Source organism: Peromyscus maniculatus, chromosome 7 (assembly GCF_049852395.1).
Source record: "Peromyscus maniculatus bairdii isolate BWxNUB_F1_BW_parent chromosome 7, HU_Pman_BW_mat_3.1, whole genome shotgun sequence".
Lineage (NCBI taxonomy): Eukaryota > Metazoa > Chordata > Mammalia > Rodentia > Cricetidae > Peromyscus > Peromyscus maniculatus.
In genome coordinates, this window is record NC_134858.1 from 37441671 (window position 1) to 37462441 (window position 20771).

At 47.2% G+C, this 20771-nt stretch overlaps 1 protein-coding gene across 1 annotated transcript in view; it reads left to right on the top strand.

Annotated features, from left to right (window-relative positions):
- The window catches only part of Clmp (CXADR like cell adhesion molecule), a 106716-nt gene that overhangs the window by 76691 nt on the left and 9254 nt on the right, over positions 1 to 20771 (top strand). The window contains exons 2-4 of the mRNA XM_015999725.3: positions 5961 to 6118; positions 17654 to 17855; positions 18911 to 19078. Coding sequence (XP_015855211.1) covers positions 5961 to 6118; positions 17654 to 17855; positions 18911 to 19078 — 528 coding nt within the window. The remainder of the gene's footprint in view (positions 1 to 5960; positions 6119 to 17653; positions 17856 to 18910; positions 19079 to 20771) is intronic.

The following is a 20771-nucleotide window of genomic DNA, read 5'->3' on the forward strand; positions in this document are numbered from 1 at the left end:
CTATACAGCCTTGGCTGGCCTGGAATTCACTCTGTAGACCAGGCTGCCTTCAAACTCAGCGATCCACCTGCCTCTGCCTCCAGGTGCTGGGATTAAAGGTGCGCACGACCACACCTGGCGTGAGTCTTCATCTTTAAGCAGCCTTTGTTGCATCTGAAAACTTAGGGCTGGGGTGTGGTTTTGTGGTAAAGCATGTGCCCACCCTGTAGAAGGCCCAGGACTTAGATCCTCAGCACTGCAGTAAGAAAACAGAATGAAAACTACCCTGTTACTCTTTCAATCAATGCTGGGCTCTCCTCCCCCCCCCCTTCTCTTCCCCTCTTGCTGCCCCCCCTTTTATCTCCCTCACCATCTTCTCATCACCTTTTACTTATCTCCCCACACACACCCCGCTTCCCTCCCTTCCTTCCTTCTCCCTATTGTTTCTTTAAAACCAGACCACGGACTAGGGTATGAAGAGGCGTGTCTGTGTCCAGTCTCCTGACCAAAGCCTATGGCTTATCCTTGTGCTCACCCCACTATTTTAGAGAGTCCTGGCGGACTAGGGGTGGGGGATAGCCTAACCAGACATCATCCCCGTTTCCAGATGTTTGAAATTCCACTGGCAAGCTTCAAGCTTCATTCCTTTAGCTTTAGGCTTTGTCTAAATACCAAATATGCGTGCATTTCAGCAGTGTATCTGGTGGTTAGCAATTCATAGCCGCGGCAGCCTTCTTCTCTCTCTCTCTTAAATAATTTATTTGCTTGTATTTTATGTGCACTGGTGTTTTTGCCTGCATGTATGTCTGGGTGAGGGTGTCAGATCTTGGAATTACAGACAGTTGTGAGCTGCCATGTGGGTGCTGGAAATTGAACCTGGGTCCTCTGGGTTCAAAAAGCCAGTGCTCTTAACTGCTGAGCCATCTCTCCAGCACACACACACTTTTTTCTCTCTCTCTTCTGAAGATCTTCATAAAGCAACGAGGCTGGGCTGGGCTGGGCTGGGCTGGGCAGCATATGCTTTGCTTTGTAGAAGAGGAACCTCACTAGCTGGCATGGAGACTGCTAGTGGGAGACTGGTAAGAGAAGGCAGGAGAGCCGCACCACATGCACCCCACCCTGCTCTGGGTGCTCCCTCCACTCTGCATCTACGGCATTCCTGTGTCCCCAGAACTGTCTCCTTCCAAACCCCTCACACCCCTGCTGGGCTTCCTCGTGTCTGTCCTGTTTCCCCTTGTCTTTTACAACGTAGTGTGACAGTCAACAATAACAACCACGGAATGTTGAGTGCATGCTCTGTTAGATCCTTGGCACCAGCCGCGTTCAATCCTTCCAGCACCCTTTGGATGATAGTGTTTTTCTTTTCACTTTACAGAGAAGAAAAGGCTGGGAGAGATCAGGGACTCTAAATCCAGGTCTGATCCCAAAGCTCACTCTTGCTGTGCCATCATGGTGCCTGGTGAAGCGCATAGGGTGTTCCAGGAAAGTGTGGGTGTCTCACTCGTGCAAGAGCATGCACATACCCCTCTCCCTACAGAACTCCACAAACTTGGCTTGAGTCACTCAGAATCTTGGTCTATGCAATGAGAGGTTGATGGGAAGGTTCCCAAAGTCCTTTTTATTTTGGTTGTTTTGTTTTTTGATGGGATAGGTCACTGCAGCCCAGGCTAACTTTGAAGTCACGATACTCAGTGTTTCTCTCGTCTCAGTCTTGCAAGTACTGGAATGGCCCTTCCTTTTGCTTTTCTAACTAAATGTGGTGCTTTCATTCTCCTGAGGCTTGCTCATATATTCTGGGTAAAGAAAAATATGGGGAAACTCCTCCTACTTAGGATTAGTGAATGCTAAATGTCCCAGAACCATTGAGAAAAGAATTATCACTCAGTTGAAGAAAGGATGCCTACATGACTGTCACCACTAGAGGGCACTCCACTGTTCACTATAAGTGTGCCTGGACAGACTTAGATCCCTGCCATGGGAGAAATTACCTACTGTGGTACTCTAACTTTGTAAACTTTGACCTACACAGGCTGATAAATAACTCAGATCATAGCCCCTACACCAAGCTCTGTGACTTTGCTAGAGCCTGCTGTGACTGTACCTTCAGGGACCATTTCTACTGTTCATTCCCCAGAGCCTGGGGACATGTAGATGGGAGCCTGTATCCACCAGACACTGGAAAAGTGGGCGAGTCCTATTAAGGAAAAAGAGGTTGGAGACTGTTGTTGTCCCTGGCCAGACCACTATCCCTTGTGTAGTATACTCACCAAACTATGAGGGGGAGGGGAGGGAGGGGGAGGGGGGAGAAAGGGGAAGAGAGTATGGGTTTTGTTAAAAATTTCCTCTTGCCTGATCTTTTTCAAGGCAGTTGGGAATGGTCAAGAGAATCTAATGAAACTCGAGGTTTTGGAGAGCAAAGCTGTAAGCTAACCTTGACTGAATGCAGTCCTCTAAGAACTAGCCCCTTCCTCACTACAGAGGAGCAGGGAAGGGGATATTTCCAGGGCAGCTCCTATGGCCGGTCCCAGGGCTAGGGGCCTGCTGATAACATCAAGACTGAGAGGTCAATTCCCCCTAACACCTGGGTAAGTGTGGGGACTGCCTGTAAAAGCCCCGCAGGGGAAAGCCCGCGGCTCCCAGGAAAGTATTTTGCATATACACAAGAAGCCTCTCTTTGCAACATCCCCTTCCAATACCTCTTCCCACAGACAAATGCTACAGCAGAATTTCAGAAACCTCCCTCTTCCCCCACCCTTGCCTCTCACTAGTTTAGTTAGGCTGCAATTTCTTCTTAAGTTTAGCCATCTGTAAGGATTTTTTGTCCCCAAAAAATGAGCCTTGTTGCCCAGGGAACCCTATACTAGCCATAGGGTGGTTGGACTGCCCATTCTCTCTCACCCACCAGATGGCAGGCACATGCCAAGCAGCTCCCACCAATACTACCAAGGCCCCTGCCAGCTCAGACTATAGAATCAACATATGGTCATGGCTATTATTTTAAGATCCCAGAAATCTGCAGAAACCCTGGTGGCATCTTGGAGTCTGGGGACTCGAGGTCCAAGGACCACAGCAGATCCGTGGGCTCTGGTTGATGCTCCCTGCCTGGCTTAAGTCATCTGTATTCACGAAGGCACCCTCCTGGTGCTGCTCCGTTTAATTCTGGGTGCGTTATAAATAGAAGCTACAGCTCTGTCAGAGCACACCGCCACCCACCACCGTGTTCCGGTCCTCTGGGGACATCAGCCAAATCTGAGCCTTTGTTTCCCTCTAGTGGCCTCTTTCGGCAAGTCTCACAGCCGAGCCTCCGCACTGATTTATTCTGCGTGCAGCAAGGGCCTCCTGGATGCACTTGGGGGGTGTAGCCGTTCTCTAGCTTTCTGTGAGGCTAGGGAGGCTCTGCCGGTTTCCGTTGAGATGGAAGCCAGTGATTCCTCCTCCATGCTCACCTCAGCACGATGCAGACAGGCCACTTTCTCAGCTTTCCTGGGGGCTGCTGTGGGGGACCAGAGGGAAACAGATTATGTTATAGAGTGCTTCTGCTCTAAAGGAGTTATCACGACCTGGTAGCAGCATTCTTCTCCCCCATGCCTTAGTTTGCTCGTCAGTAAAATATGTCTAAATGCTGACTGGCTATCTGCCATGTATTCAAACCCACAAGGCAAAAACATGTCAGTTTACAGGAAATCTTTCTCCCACACAGTAAAAGGAAACTGAAAGTATTATTTCTAAACCGATTGTGCCACATAAGCTGGGCAACGCGTACATTGGTTCAAGTACAAGTGTGACATGTGGGTTTCATCTCACAGTCTTGTGTTTTGCACTGACATTTGTTCCAAGAGAACTTGCTGTACACGTGATAGAAAGTGGCAAGAAACAGATGTTGGGTGTGAGCTGCCTGACACGGGAGTTGGGAACCGAGCTCAGGTCCTCTGGAAGAACAGCCAGTGCTCTTCACTGCCGAACCTCCTCTCTAGCCCCAGCTTCTTAAAGGGTTTTAGCCCAGGTAACCCCAAACTTTTGGTTCTTCTGCCTTAGCCTTCAAGTGCTGGGGTGGCAAGCACAGGGCGCTGTACTCAGCCCCTGTTTTCTTTACTCTAAAGGCAGGGTCTCCCTGTCATGCCCAAGTTCAAGTCATCTTCTAGCCTCAGCGCCCTGAGCACCTGGGATTACAGATGTGTATCAGCATGGCCAGTGAAACACTTAACAATAACAACATTTCATTCATAAAGTGCTAAACGGTATACTAGACAGATGATTTGCATACAGTATTTCTAATATTTACAAAGCCCTTGCTGTAGTCAGTTGCCCACGATTTCTCTTCTCTACATTCATATAATCCTTCTATTGTGAATGATTTCCCTTTTTATTACAATGGCGTCTGTCATCTTTTCATCCTCCTAAATGTATGCCACTGGAAAACAAGAGTCATTCTGGGGTTAGAGCAGCAGCTCATTTGAAGAGTAAGAACGTTCCAATTGAAAAATAAGAAGGTTCTCATTTGAAAAATAAGAAGGTTCTCGCTGAAACAGAAAAGCTGGGGGGTTCTCTCCAGCTTCAGTGACTCTGTAACTTCAGGAACCAGAGCTGCCTGTAGCTCGACGCAGGGCTTGTGTGACTGCCATCCTTCCAGAAGCCTCTGGTGAAGACAAGACATACTTGACTTACGTCATTCGGTTTTGTTTTCCATTGTTTACCGAGGTACTGGAAACCAAACCTAGGTCCTCTCATGTGCTGAGCAAACACCTACCACAGAGCGATAGCCACAAGCCTCTCTTGACTTTGTACTTGGTCTTTTCAAGACAGGGTCTCCTATGTAGCCTTGGCTGTTCATGAACTTGCTCTGTAGATCAGGCTGGCCTTGAACTCCCAGAGGTCTGCCTAATTCTGTTTCCCAAGTGCTGGGATGGATCAAAGGCCTGGGCCGCCACACCTGGCTCGCTCTTCAGAGACAGGGTCTCACGAAGTTGCCCAGGTTGGCCTTCAACTCCCTCTGTAGCCTAGGCTGGCCTTGAACCTTTCATCCACCTGCTTTAACCACCCAGATTTCTGGGATTATCAGCCTATACCACCAGGCCCAGCAAGGATCTCATAATTGATTTTAAAAAGCAAACAACAATAAAACTATAAGAGGAATTGACCATGGTGGCTACTGGGGCAGGAGGGTTGCTAATAGTTTGAGGTTAACCTGGCATAGATAGTACATTCATGGTCAGCCCAAGCTATGGTGTGAAACCTTGTCTTGGGGGGAAAAAAAAGAAGAAATAAAAAAGAAAAGAAAGCCGGGCGGTGGTGGCGCACGCCTTTAATCCCAGCACTCGGGAGGCAGAGCCAGGCGGATCTCTGTGAGTTCGAGGCCAGCCTGGGCTACCAAGTGAGCTCCAGGAAAGGCGCAAAGCTACACAGAGAAACCCTGTCTCGAAAAAACCAAAAAAAAAAAAAAAAAAAAAAAAAAAGAAAAGAGAGAAAGAGAGGGAGAAAGAAAAAAGAAAAACAAAAACAACAAAAAACCTGGGAGCTAAAGAGATGGCTCAGGAGCTATGAGCACTGGCTGCTCTTCTAGAGGACCAGGGTTCAATACCCAGCACCCACATGGCAGCTCACAACTGCCTGTAACTCCAGTTTCAGGGGATCTGACACCTTCACACAGACATACATGCAGGCAAAACATGAACACACATGAAATAAAAATAATTATTAAAAACAAACAAACAAACCACGGCCAACCAACACATTAACGAGGAAAGAAGACAGGCACCCATAGGGTGAAATCCAGGGAGTCTGAAGTGGCTTTGGCTCTGCTCCTGGGAGGAGCCAGTGGCAGGCAAAGGGCTTCTCCTCCTTCCAGCCCGGGATGTCCACAGCCTTGACCTGCCCCTTCCCTGCCCACGGGAGCTCCTGTGGTTTATTTCTTGGGCTCTCTGCCCTGTGCACGCTGTCCTCCAGGATCTGCATTGCTCATTAGAGGTTTCTCCTCTTTCCAGTATCCTATTATGTTGGAACGTTGGGGACTCACACTGAGATCAAGAGAGTGGCGGAGGAAAAGGTTACCTTGCCCTGTCACCATCAACTGGGGCTTCCAGAGAAAGACACCCTGGACATTGAATGGCTGCTCACGGATAATGAAGGGAACCAGAAAGTGGTAAGTACCCTCCTGGCTAGAGTGGCTCTCCTCTCTACCCTCACATCTGCTTTCTTCAAAGCTTTCTCATCTAACATTAACCTGAACGACTTCACATACAAAAGTACAGAAAAGAACCAAGGTGGTTCACTCCTATAATCTCAGCACTCAGGAGGCAAGGGCAAGAAGAACAGGCAAGAAGCTAGCGAGACTAGAAGCGTCTCTATGGTTACGAGAGTAAGAGAGTCTTTGGGGCTGGGCCGACTAGTCCAAAGCCCCTGGCACTAGGGAAAGGAGTCTGTGTCGGCGGTGGCGGCATCTTCGCCTAAGAAGGGAGCTAAGTGCAGCAGCTGGTCCCCAGTCTAGAGGGAGCTCCACGCCCAGAACTCTCCTTCTCCTGCTTCCCTGAACTCTCATCACCTGGCCAGGTTTTGGACATGCACAGTCATGACGTCCAGGTTCTTTTCTTTTCTTTTTTTTTTTTTTTTTTTTTTTTTTTAAAGATTTATTTATTTATTTAGAAGAGGGCATCAGATCTCATTACAGATGGTTGTGAGGCACCATATGGGTGCTGGGAATTGAACTCAGGACCTTTGGAAGAGCAGCCAGTGTTCTTAACCTCTGAGCCATCTCTCCAGCCCGACGTCCAGGTTCTAAAGACCATAGAATATGACAAACACCTTGTGATGGAGAGGGGCAAGAACAGGACAATGCCGTTCACAAATGTGGCTAGTCCACATGACAGCTGCTGCCTCTGAAGTCAAAAAAAAAAAAAAAAAGAAAGAAAGAAACAGGCTTGGGACTTCCACGCTCCGTGTAGGCAGAGCCACGATGGGTTTGGGGGTCCCGTGCTTCTGGCAGTGGGGATGAAAGCTGGAGTGCTCAGGCTCCTGACGATGCCCTGGGCTGCCTGTCGTTAGGCACTATGAGTGAGTAACGTACAGTTACCATCCTCTCTGCCTTGGCTGCCTGCAGCCGGGTCTTCCTCCTTCAGGTACTCTACAGTTTAGTTATTCTCATTTACACATTGACGACTTACTGTTGTTTTTATTCAAAGACTTATCTTTTTCTTTTTTAAAAATATTTATTTTATGTATATGAGTCACCTGTCTTCATGTACACCAGAAGGAACTGGAGTTACAGACAGTTGTGAGCCGCCATATGGGTACTGGGAATCGAACCCAGGTCCTTTGGAAGAGCAGCCAATCCTCGTAACCACTGAGCCATCTCTCCAGCCCTGTGATCTTTTTTTTTTTTTTTTTTTTTTTTTTAATCTATAACTTGGGAAGTCTTTTAAATTTGCCTTCCTTTTTTTCATGGAGCTTTGCTTCTTTCTCTGATTTAATTTTTTTAAAAAAAAGAAAGTTAGTCCTTTTTTCTAAATGCCCCGTTACTAACTTCCTAGGATGGTTTGTGCTGGGAGAAGCTGAGGTTTGCACTAAAAACCCATCTCAGGATCACACTGGGGTTTTCAGCTGCTTACACGGCAGCCTGTATCACCTTGTTGTGTGATGCTGCTTGTCATCCTGTTCTCATAGCACATCCTCCAAAGACGACCTGTTCTCTGCAGAGCAAGGTCACCTTAACCGGAATGTGTGTGCTCTGAGAAGGTCTTGGTCAGTCACAGACATGCTATTCTCAGCTCTGAACAGAGGAAACGGGAGCTTCTGGAACAACAGCCAAAGAACAACTCTGAAAAGGACTCTCCTCTGACCCGACTGGAGCCCAGCTCCTGAGCTCTTTGCGACCTCAGGCCACCTCTTCTGTCCCGGTGGGATCTGTTTGGAGTGAGAGTCCCGCCCAGGCAGTTCAGCGAACTTCTCACGCTGGGCATCTCCAATATCGTATCAACTGGCCAACTTTCCACAAAAGTCCCAAGTCGACAGAGACAGACACTCTTACCTCTCGTGTTTCTTAATAATTCAAGGCCCCACTTAGGCTTTGAGTCAGAGTTGAGCCAATCTCTGCCCCCAACTCACAACCTGGCAGCAAGTCCCTACAGCGGTCACAACTACCCCAATGGAATAGATGTCCCCACCGTCTTTAACACACATTGCTGGATATTTTCTCTTTTGTGCATGTTGGTGGCTTATCACCACTCACTCAGAACACCTCCCCGTTTTCTCTTTAATCACCACTCATGTAACTTCTGCCCGAAAGTTTTCATTTCAAGTAAAGGGGGGAAAAGAGCTGCTGAGTTATATGGCCGAACAACCGGGAGAGTGAGGTTGTTTTAAGGTAGGGTTAAAAGCTCCGCTCCCCTGGCTTTATGCAGTCATGAGTTCCTAACTTACCTTCGGCTGACGTTCTAAGGATGGCCGTCTATTCTGTCATTCAGACCCCACAGACTTATGTAGCGCTCACTCTATGCCAGTCTACCTGCCAGGGCGACTGTGAGGAGGCTGTCAGATCACTGCCTCCTGGGAGCTTACAGCGAAAGACACTTGATAACTCGAAAGGAAAGGAGGGGAAAGGAGCTGGGGAGGTAATGCACTTGATGAAGTGCTTACCCAGAATGCACAGAGCCCTGGGTTCAACCCACAGCATCCACCAACTGGATGTGGTAGTGCACACATGCAATCCTAGCTAGCACTCATGAGGTGGAAATGGGGAGATCAGAAATCCAGGGTCCTCCTGAGCTACATAAAGAGGAGGAGGAGTACAGTCATCGCTACACGAGACCCCGTCTCAATGAACAAGCAAAGATTTAGTCTTCCAGAAACTACAGCGAATTCAGCACATGGTACTTTTGTTTGTTTGTTTGTTTCCCTTATGAAGGCAAAATTTTTCACCTTTTCACTGAAGGAAGACTTTATGTCTTCTTTTCAGCATATCCAAGTTTTTACCATTTCTCTGAATTAATCTGTGAGTCAGGTTCCTTGAGTATAAGTACTATAACACCTGGACAGCCATCCAAGAACAGCCTGCTGCTGGGTGACTGATGAGTGGTCACCTCATGGACAGCATAGACAGGCTGGATAAAGGTACGATGTATGGCTCAGGCAGGATGGGATAGGATTGCAAAAACTTCCTCACACTACTCAGAACCGAGCACAATTTAAACCATACATACTGTTTGTTCCTGGATTTGGGGGGGTGGGCAGGTCAAGACAAGGTTTTTCTGTGTAGCCCTGGCTGTCCTGAGTAGACCAGGCTGGCCTCCAACTCAGAGATCTACCTGCCTCTACCTCCAAAGTGCCAGGATTAAATGCTTTTGGACAGTGATAGGCTGCAGGTAATGAAACCCCAGAAAGTGAAACTAGAGATAAGGGGATTGTTACATAAAACCAGAACCAGCCCCCAAGACTTGATGGAGGAAGAGGTCAAGGACAGCTTCCTGTAGAAGAAAAAAAAAAAAAAGCTGATGTAAAACTTTCGTTTGCTTTTTTGAGACAGAGTCTTGCTATAGCCCAGGGTGCCCTCAAATCCCTGGCAGTCCTCCTGTTCTGCCTTTAAGAATGCTGAGATCAGGGCTGGAGAGATGGCTCAGAGGTTAAGAGTACTGGCTGTTCTTCCAGAGGTCCTGAGTTCAATTCCTAGCAACCACATGGTGGCTCACGACCATCCATAATGAGATCTGGTGCCCTCTTCTGGCCTGTCTGCAGGCATGCATGCCGATGGAACACGACATTACATCATCGTTACATCATCATTACATCATCATTACATCATCATCATCATCACAGAATGCTGAAGTCACAGGGACTTACTGCCACACCCAGTGTTTTTATTTTTGAGATAAGGGTCTCCATAGCTCAGGCTGGCCTTAGATTTGAAACCCTTTTTCCTCAGCCTTTCCAGGGCTGGAATTACAAGGTTAGACCACAACACGCAGCTTTGGGCTAAGTCTCTGAAACATTCCTGAAGGAAACACAGCGGCACAGACTCAAAGGCAGCTGGGAAATCCTAAGCAGCTGGAGTGGTGGAGTTAAAGCCGTAAGCCTGTAGGGGCTGCGAGGAAGATCTCCCGGCCGGCCGTACTAGGGAGGTGAAAAACGGTCCTATAATAATGTCATGGCGTTTTAGAAAGACTGGAGGAGCACTAGGGACAGGCTGCATTTTAAGGCAAACCCCTCTGACACAGGTACCGGGAGTTAACAACTGCCGGGCGGTGGTGGCGCACGCCTTTAATCCCAGCACTCGGGAGGCAGAGCCAGGTGGATCTCTGTGAGTTCGAGGCCAGCCTGGTCTCCAAAGCGAGTTCCAGGAAAGGCACCAAAACTACACAGAGAAACCCTGTCTCAAAAAAACAAAACAAAACAAAACAAAACAAAAAAAAAGAGAGAACCTCAACTAAAAGCAGGCATAATTTCATACTATACAATAAAGATTTCTCTTCCTTCCTCCCCGGCCCCGCCCGCGGCCCCCCACCACCACCACCACCCCACCCCACCCCGCCTCCTCTTCCACTCATTTCACGCCTTAGCAAGTGCACAACTATGCACAGACACACAAACACACACACACAGACAGAGAAATTTTTGAAATACTTTTTTAATCTCACTTGTATATCCCAAACTGGCCTCACATTCCCATTCCTCTCCCATCAAGCTCCCGAACGCTGGTTCTGCAGGCATTCACCACCACACCCAGTTTACAATAATTCAAACCACAGTCATTCGTACTTGGGAATCTCAAGACAGAGATAAGAAATAAATAGTGGGTGAAGCTGCCAGAACTTTACAACAACTTCCAGGGTGTGGAGAAAGGAGCGGGGCCGAGGGTGGCTGCAAGGGACGGGAAGGGCTGAAATAGACGCGGTGTATAGCGTGGGCTGAGCAATGACGCAAATCGCAAGTTTAGCTTTGCATTTCAATGTGAGAAATGTTTTCATCTGTTTGTCTCGGATGCTCAGAACAGGCAGGGAACATCTGGGGGTGAGTAGGCAGTCCTGGGGACTCGTGTATTTCGGTCTTGGTAGTATAGCCAAAGAATTCAAGTACTTTTTTCCTTTGTCCTAAGGCTGGATAAATTTCAAAGGGGAGACTGACCACCCCCTCCCACAAGTCAGCTGGCAACCTGTGATAGAATTGTTCTCTATGTTCTCAAATTTAGAAATCAAAACAGGAAGCTGGAGAAATATTGCTCAGTGGTTAAGAGCATTGGCTGCTCTTCCAGAGGACCCAGGTTCGATTCCCAGCACCCATGTGGCAGCTCACAACTGTCTGTAACTCCAGTTCCAGGGGACACCAATGTACGTAAATATTTAAAAAAGAAAAGAAAAAAGGAATTAAAACAGCAATTGTCCAATTGCCATGGTAACATCTTACACGTCACTCTTTCCTCTCCCCTTCGGCTTTGAGCAAGAAGACCCCTGATGGGAAACAGAACCCAGGCGGCTACAATGGCTCAGAGGGTGATGGTGCTTGCAGTTCCATCCACAGGACCCACGTGGGGAAAGGAGAGAACTGATTCCCACAGGGTGTCTTCTGACCTCCACTCACGTGCCGGGGCACGCACAAACACACAAATAAACAAGGGAAAATGAAAGAGACAAGCAATTTTGCAATTGCTTCCCAGGCCACAGCACAGCAGAGAGAGGAGCTGCCAGGCTGCTGAGCAGATTTATCTGTTCCGTACAAGTCGGAACAAGTTGACCCAGGTCCTCCCGGAACTTCATAAACACAGCCTCACGACGGCTGTAATTCATATAGTTACTTCTTTTGTTTCTTTACAAAATGGTTAGATTGACTTTCATTGTTCTGTCGGATGACAACATACAGTCTACTCTCGTCACTACCTTTTTCTACGCGTAAAATAATCAGGCCAGCCAGCTGACTCAGTGGGTAAAGGCACTTGTAGCCAAGCCTGACGACCTGAGTTTGATCCCAGGGACCAACTTGGTGGAAAGAGAGAATCTGCGCCTACAGATTGTTCTCTGGCATACACTGTTATTTGTGTGCCTACAAATCATGTGTGCATGTATACCTATACACAGACAGAAACACACACACACACTAAATACAAACAGCCAGGCAGGTATGGTAGTGCACACTTTTCATCCCAGCACTCAGGAGGTTGAAACAGGTGGACCTGTTCCAGGACAGTCAGGGCTGCATAGTGAAACCCTGTCAAAAAAATTTTTTTTCAGATTGAGGGTACTCTAGTGATATATTGTGTACCCTAATAAACTTGCCTGGGGATCAAAGGACAGAGCCAGCCACTGGATTAGACACAGAGGTCAGGCAGTAGTGGCACACATCCTTAATCCTATCACTCGGGAGGCAGAGATCTGTCTGGATCTCTGTGGGTTCAAGGCCACACTGGAAACAGGGCCAGGCAGTGGTGGCACATGCCTTTAATCTCAGTACTGGGAAGCACACATGCCTTAAATTCCAGCAAGTGATGTCTGAGCAGAGAAAGGTATATAAGGCGTGAGGAAACAGGAACTCACTCTCTTTAGGCTGAGGACTGTGTACAGGTAAGAACTAGTGCCTGGCTGCTCGGCTTCTCTGAGCTTTCATCTTTGACTCTGATATCTGGCTCTGGGTTTTGTATTTTTTTTATTTTAAGACCATATAAGATTCGAACAGCAGGGTACCATCCTAACTGGGGCACAGGAAAGGCTATATACAAAAGGCAGCCTATGTGAATGTTTCTTGAGCAAAAATAAGAGAAGCACTTCTGAAGGAGAAGACTCCATGATCATGGCCAAAGACACCAGAGACAAGCAACACCAGAACTAGGTATAGTGACTGTAGCACGAATCTTAACAGGCCTTATTAATAAAAACAAACCTGGGGGCAGGTATGGGGTGAACGCTGAAAGATCAGAGAAACAGAACAAGCCACAGCCACCTCACCTCGCCAATTCCTCAGCTGATCCTGTTTCCTCAGACTGGAAGCCTCTGTGTCCTCATCCGAATGAATCTCAGCTGAACTGCTGTTCAAAGCCTAAAAGCTTAACCAGCTCTAGTTCCTGGTCTTCATGCCTTATATACCTTTCTACTTCTTGCCATCACTTCCTGGGATTAAAGGTGTGTGTCACCATGCCTGGCTATTTCCAGTGTGACATTGAACTCACAGAGATCCAGACGGATCTCTGCCTTTGGAATGTTAGGGTTAAAGGTGTGTGTGCCACCATTTTCTGGCCTCTATGTCTAATGGCTGTTCTGTTCTCTGACCCCAGATAAGTTCATTAGTGTTCATAATATATTGGGGAACACAATATCACCACAAGTGGCAGCTCTCAGAATCCCAGGGCTTGTGAGGCTGAGGCAGGAGGATCATGAGTTAGAGGCTGATGGTAACATTTGTGAGCTACAGCAATGAAAGTCACTGTCATTCCCAGAGAAACCAATCAGTGTTGTCCAAAGGAAAGCATACACTTTTAGTCCTAATTCTCATGTGACCTGGTTGTAACATCTTCCTGCTTTGGTTTGTCGGTTTGTGTTTTTATTCTAAGACAGGTTTTCATAGCCTGGCACTTGCTTTGTAGCCCAGGCTGGCTTCAAACTAGTGACCGTTCTGCCGTGGCATCCTGGGTGCTGAGATTATAAGTGTTTGTTAGCACATGTTTCTCTGCTTGCTGGTTTTCAGTCATTTACTGAGTAAAGATCAACATTCCTGACACTGTGCTCTTTTTTCATGTAATGAGTCACAGTTTTACCTCTTTTTCAAAAGTTATCTTTTAACGTTTCTCGACACTTATTTCCTTTGCAGTGGATAATTTCCAGCACAGTACCAAGCAGACGGTGTGGGGGGTTGTCTTGTTTTGCTTTAAGACAAGTAATGCAGTAGTCCAGGCTGTCCTCAAACTCGCGTACCTCAGCTTCCCAAGTGCTGGGTTTATGGGCATGAATCACTGCACCTGGCTCAGAGTATGATTTTAATAAAGGCATGTTGAATGCAGAGCTGGCAAGTAGCCCAGCTAAAGATCACAACTCTGCATAAAATCAGACCGCTGCACAGGGGTCCCCAGAAGAGCCCAACATGATAGAAAGCAACCTGTCTGCCCATTGCCAAAGTCTTTTCACAACTGTTCTTCACAGGCAAGTGGTTAAGGGACTGAAGTGTAACTTGATGGCAGCTTGTGCTCAACACGCACAAGGCTCTGGGTTCAACTGTCAGTCCCCAAAAGGAATTTTTAAAAAAGGTACGAAGAAATGCTAGAGATGGGAGCAAAGTGAAGAAGCCCTTCCCGGCCTGTCATATCAGGAAAAGTTTCCTGAGACGTTGACATTGACTTCAAACTTCAAGGAACGAACAGAGCTTCTTTATGTGGAGACAGAGAAGGGAAAATTACCTAAGTGGGGTGGCGACATGTCGGCAAAGGCCAGGGTGGGCCACACAGATAGCACAACCCATATTGATGCCAGGGTGTGGTGATATATTGTGCCCCCCAATATATCATGCACCCTAAATAACTTATCTGGGGTCAGAGAACAGAACAGCCACTAGATAGACATAGAGGCCAGAAAATGGTGGCACTCATACCTTTAATCCTATCATTTGGGAGGCAGAGATCCATCCCGATCTCTGTGAGTTCAAGGCCCCACTGGAAATAGCCAGGCATGGTGACACACGCCTTTAATCCAACGAAGTGATGTCAAGAAGCAGAAAGGCATATTAGGCATAAGGATCACAAACTAGAGGTCTTGTTAAGCTTTTAGGCTTTTAGCAGCAGTTCAGCTGAGATCCATTCAGATAAGGACTCAGAGGCTTCCAGTCTGAGGAAATAGAATCAGCTGAGGAAGTGGCGAGGTGAGGTGGCTGTGGCTTGTTCTGTTTCTCTGATCTTTCAATGTTCACCCCAATACCTGGCTCTGGGTTTGTTTTTATTAATAAGACCTTTTAAGATTCGTGCTATGTGGTGGTATTGTGTTCCCCAAATACTGTGCACACTAATAAACTTATCTGAAGTCGGAGACAGAACAGCCACTAGATACAAAGGCTAGAAAATGGTGGCGCTCACACCTTTCATCCCAGCACTCCAGAGACAGAAATCCCTCTGGATCTCTGTGAGTTCACGGCCACATTGGAAACAGCCAGGCATGGTGACTCACGCCTTTAATCCCAGGGAGTGGTGATAGAAAGCAGAAAGGTATATAAGGTATAAGGACCAGAAACTAGAAGCATTTGGCTGGTTAAGCTTTTAGCTGGTTAAGCTTCAGGCTTTTGAGCAGCAGTTCAGCTGAGAGCCATTGGGATGAGGACACAGAAGCTTCCAGTCTGAGGAAACAAGACCAAGCTGAGAAGTTGGCCAGGTGAGGTTAGCTGTGGCTTGTTCTGTCTCTCTGACCTTCCAGCTTCACCCCAATACCTGGCTCTCAGGTTTGATCTTATTAATAAGAACTTTTAAGATTCCTGCCACAGTGCTACACCAGGGAAATGAAGCAAGCTGCTGGTCCTCCGCTGTGTGACTGAGCCAGTTGGGAAGGGCATTGGGACAGTAGTGTGGCGGTGACCTTGAAACCCCTAGGCTGAGTCTGGCCATCTCTCAAAGGTGGTAAGGAAACTCCATTAGAGTTTTGAACCAAAGGAGAGAATGCACATTTCACATCAGTAAGATTAACTTGACAGCTTTTTGTAGCGTAGATTAGATAGGTCAGAAATACACCATAACCAGGAAGAAGCCAGACTTAGGGATGAGCTCACTCCAGATAGAGTGGTGTACACCTATATATAGTCCCAATTATCTGGATGCTGAGGCAGGAAGATTGCTAGACCTTGTCTCTGCCTCTCAAACGCTGGGATTCCAGGCTTATGCCCACACCTGCCCCGACAGTACTGGTATTTGAAGGTAAGAGGACAGTATTGAATAAACACAAATATAATAAGACATGGTGTTTAGTATTCTCTCATTCTTTTCTCTCTTCCCCCAAGATCTTGAGCTAGCTCCTTCAGAGTAGGAGCTGTGCCTTGCCTCTCTTTGATTCTCTGTGTTGGGCAGCATCTGACATAGAAGCTTTGAGAAAGATGTTTTCTTCTCTCTCTGCATTTTGTTTTTAACTCAGCAAATATTACTAAGCTTCTGTGTTTAGAAGACAGCACCGAGGAGTCCAGATAGAATGGATGTTTTACTGGTAGCTTTGACTTCTCAGGAAAGCCTCTGCTGAGTGGCAGAGCCGCAGCATGTGGCTGGGGCCGGGTGAAGGCTCTTGGGTGAGACAACTCAGAACAGCTGTGTCCAGAAATGTGCCTGGGAGATCCCCAGATGCTTCCATGCTTACTGCGGGGCTGTCCTGTGGGTCCGGAATGCTCTCCTCTCCCTGCCTCTCATCCCTTATGTAGCCTGCTTATCTTTCAGATTCAACTGCCACCAACTTTTCTGGCACATGCTTCCTGCGGTGTCCTGAGGAAAGCAAGGAAATGTGTTTACGTTCCTCTCCTTGCTAATCTCACTCCATTGTGTTTGGGATCAAGAAAAGGGTCTGGTGGGAAGCAGTCATGTTTGCTGGTGACGAAACCAGACAGGATGGCAGAACGGCAGTTAAAGGGCGGAGGTGTTGGTGGACTCCATCAGCGTGGCTCTTGTCACCAACAGGAATGACAACTGAGATGATCCGGAGAAAGAACAAAGACCTGAGGCTGATGGGCAGGCAGAATGCACTGACTAGGAGGGAAGTGTTTTCTGTTCTTAGGGAAATCTAAAGTGTGTTTTCCCTAACTGGGGAAACAAAGTGGAAGAAATGGGTTTTTTTCTAAGTAACTTTTTTAAATGTTTAATGATTTTTTTATTTTTATTTTATGCACATTGGTGTTTTGCTTGCATGTGTATCCTAGATGAGGGTGCCAGATCCCCTGAAACTAGAGTTACAGACATTTGGGAGCCACCATGTGGGTGCCAGGAATTGACCCCACATCCTTTGGAAGAGCAGCCAGTGCTCTTAACTGCTGGACCACCTCTCTAGCCCTCCATGTTAACTTATTCTTATCTGTGGGGAAGGCAAAGGGGGTGGGGGCTGAACAAAGGCTGCACAGGCCAGGTAGAGTGGCGTGCACCTTTTGCTCCCACACTCCTGAGGCAGAGGCAAGTGGAGCTCTATGAGTTTGAGATTAGACAGGTCTACATAGTGAGTTCCAGGCTGGCCAGGTCTACCACAGTGAGACTCTCCCTAAAATAAACAATCAGTAAGTAAATACTACGCAGATAGATATAAAGTATTATTTTTGGAAGAAACAGCAAAGCCTAAGCAAATACATTATACTCGGATTCTAATAACAATCTCTTGAGCCTTTAGAATCAACCCAAACTTGATTGCTTTGTGTCACTGAGAATAATCTTTCTTCCTCTCCTCCTCCTCCACTTCTCTCTGTCTCTCTGTCTCTGTCTCTCTGTCTGTCTCTCTGTCTCTGTCTCTGTCTCTGTCTCTCTCTCTGTCTCTCTGTCTGTCTCTCTCTCTCTGTCTGTCTCTCTCTCTCCCCTCCCTCTCTCTCTCTGGACAGGATTTTGTTGGCCCAGGCTGGCCTGGAACCTGTGATCCTATTTCCTCAGGCTCCCTGGTGCTGGGATACTGGATGTGCACTACCACACCTGGCCCTTTCCTCATCCTGACAGCAGAAGGGAATGGGGAAGGGTCCCACCCCTTGACGCTGCCTCTGTCTGTCTCCCCAGGTTATTACTTACTCCAGTCGCCATGTCTACAATAACTTGACTGAGGAACAGAAGGGCCGAGTGGCCTTTGCTTCCAACTTCCTGGCAGGAGATGCCTCCCTGCAAATCGAGCCTCTGAAGCCTAGCGACGAAGGCCGATACACCTGCAAGGTGAAGAACTCAGGACGCTATGTTTGGAGCCATGTCATCCTCAAAGTCCTAGGTAAGGTAAATGCCTGCCAGACAGATCTCTCTATGAGTTTGAGGCCAGCTTGGTCTACAGAGTGAATTCCAGGACAGCCTGGGCTACACAGAGAAACCCTGTCTCAAAAAAATACCTGCATCTTATGAGGTGTCAAGAGGGGCCGAGCCAGCTGTAGATGGCAGTAAAATCACCTATTTAATTCTTGTAGTATGCACGTAGACATCACCAGGACCAGTTCCCACAAAGAAACGTTTATGTTCTAGATTTTAACCATAATAAGAGAAGAAAACATAATTATAGTTTTCTTTTTTAACTTTATTTAGTTTGTGTGCATGTGTGTGTGTGTGTGTGTGTGTATACATTTCTATTATTGGTTGGGGAGGGGGGATCTGAACTCAGGACTCCAGGCTCATAGAGCAAGCGCTTTTACCCACTGAGCCATCTTGATGACCCATAATTATGATTTTCCCATGGCAACTTATTTATAAAATTTAAACATCCTCTAATATTTGGATAATTTTCTTTGAATACTTGAATAAGTACTTCCAAACTACTGATCTTCTATCCTTGTTTCAATTAATTTTCTTAAAATTCCCAGTAAAGCCAGGTGGCGGTGGTGCATGCCATTAATCCCAGCACTGGGGGAGGGGGGGGAGCGAGACGGATCTCTGTGAGTTCGAGGCCAGCCTGGTCTACAGAGCGAGATCCAGGACAGGCACCAAAACTATACAGAAAAACCCTGTCTTGAACCCCCTCCCCCCCCCAAAAAAAAGAGAAATTCCCAGTAAATAACAGCATCTGTTTTTTGAGAAGTGGCATGGGGGTTTCTGAGGCGTGGCAGGTTCCACCACTGCAGGTAGCTGCTGAGGGATGCTGGGGAGAGGGGCCGGGGAGAAGATGATCGAGCTTCAGGAGGTGAAGCATGGCTAGGTGAGTTTCAACTCAAAACTGAACGAAAGTCGGCAAGATGGATGACTAAATAAACACCCAAGCAGGGTGCAGCTCTTCCTCTGAACCTGGCATTAGGAAAATTTCTGCATGATCACACTTTTTCAAAAAATTTTTTTCGCCAGTGAAACCCTCCAAGCCCAAGTGTGAGCTGGAAGGAGAGCTGACGGAGGGCAGCGACCTGATGTTGCAGTGTGAGTCTGCCTCTGGAACCAAGCCCATTGTGTATTATTGGCAGCGCATCCGGGAGAAGGAGGGAGAGGATGAACACCTGCCGCCCAGATCCAGAATTGGTAAGTCATCTTCCTGTCAGTCTCCGGGGCCAAAAATATATAATACAGTGGCCACGGCTTCCAAATCTGCTGGGCCAGCAGCTCGCCAGACGCCCTTGACCAGGCTGAGGAGTCTCCTTTCAATGCATTGTCATGGGCTTGTGCGGTTGTCATTAGTTTGTTTTGCTCTGTTTGGTTTGATTTAGGGTCTCATCTAGCATCCTGTCCTAGATTGCTTTTCTGTTCTTGTGGTAGAACACTATGACCCAAAGCAGCTAGGAGAGTGTTATCTTACACTCCCCGGTCACAGTCCATCTTTGAGAAGTCAGGCAGGAAGGCAAGATAAGAACCTGCAGGCAGGAACCATTAATGAACCAACTTGCTCTCTCTCTCTAGATATGCTCAACTAGCTTTCTTTCTCTTTCTTTCTTTCTTTCTTTCTTTCTTTCTTTCTTTCTTTCTTTCTTTCTTTCTTTCTTTCTTTCTCTCTCTCTCTCTCTCTCTCTCTCTCTCTCTCTCTCTCTCTCTCTCTTTTTTTAGCTTTCATGTATTTATTTTATGCGTATGAGTATGCTATCTGCATTTGTGTCTGCCAGAAGAGGGCATCAGATCCCATGATAGATGGTTGTGAGTCACTATGTAGCTGCCGGGAATTGAACTCAGGACTTCTGGAAGAACAGCCCCCTCAACTAGCTTTCTTACACAGCCTGGGCGCTCCTACCTAGGGATGTTGCCACCTGCAGTGACCTGGGCCTTCCTCCCATATCAACCATCAATCAAAACAATCTTTCACAGACACACCCAGAGATCAATGTAGTTGGAGGGGGGGGGGGTTCCCTCTTCCCAAGTGTGTCAAAGTGACCATCAAAAACTAACCAGCAAAAAAAAAAAAAAAAAAAAAAAAAAAGCCATACAGTGGTAGTGCATGCCTTCAGTCCCAGAGGCAGGCAGGGAGACAGAGGCAGGCAGATAGGGTGATATTGTGTTCCCAAAAATATTGTGCACCCTAATAAACATATCTGGGTCAGAGAACAGAACAGCCACTAGATATAGAGGCCAGAAAATGGTGGCACACATGCCTTTAATCCTAGTATTTCAGAGGCAGAGATCCATCTGGATCTCTGTAAATCCAAAGCCACACTGGGAACAGCCAGGCATGGTAACAAGAGCCTTTAATCCCAGGAAGTGATGGCAGGCAGCAGAGAGGTATTTAAGGCGTGAGGATGAGGAACTAGAGCTGGTTAAGCTTTTAGGCTTTTGAGCAGCAGTTCAGCTGAGATTCATTTGGATGGGGATTCAGAAGCTTCCAGTCTGAGGAAACAGGAACAGCTGAGGAAGTGGCGAGGTGAGGAAGCTGTGGCTTGTTCTGCTTCTCTGATCTTTCAGCGTTCACCCCAATGCCTGGTTCCGAGTTTGTTTTTATTAATAAGACCTTTTAAGATTCACTACAAGCAGATCTCTGTGAATTTGAGGCCAGACTGGTCTATAGAGCAAGTTCCAGGACAGGTTCCAAAACTACACAGAGAGACCCTACCTTGAAACCCTCTCCCCTCCCCCCCCCCAAAAAAAAAAAAAACTAACCAGCAGAAGTCTACTCTCAACCTTTGGCCAAGATCAGATGTAAGGTCTTACATAGCCCAGGCTAGCCTCAAACACCTGAACCTTCAGCCTCCACCTCTCAGGTGCTGGGATTACAGCATATGTTACCACCAAG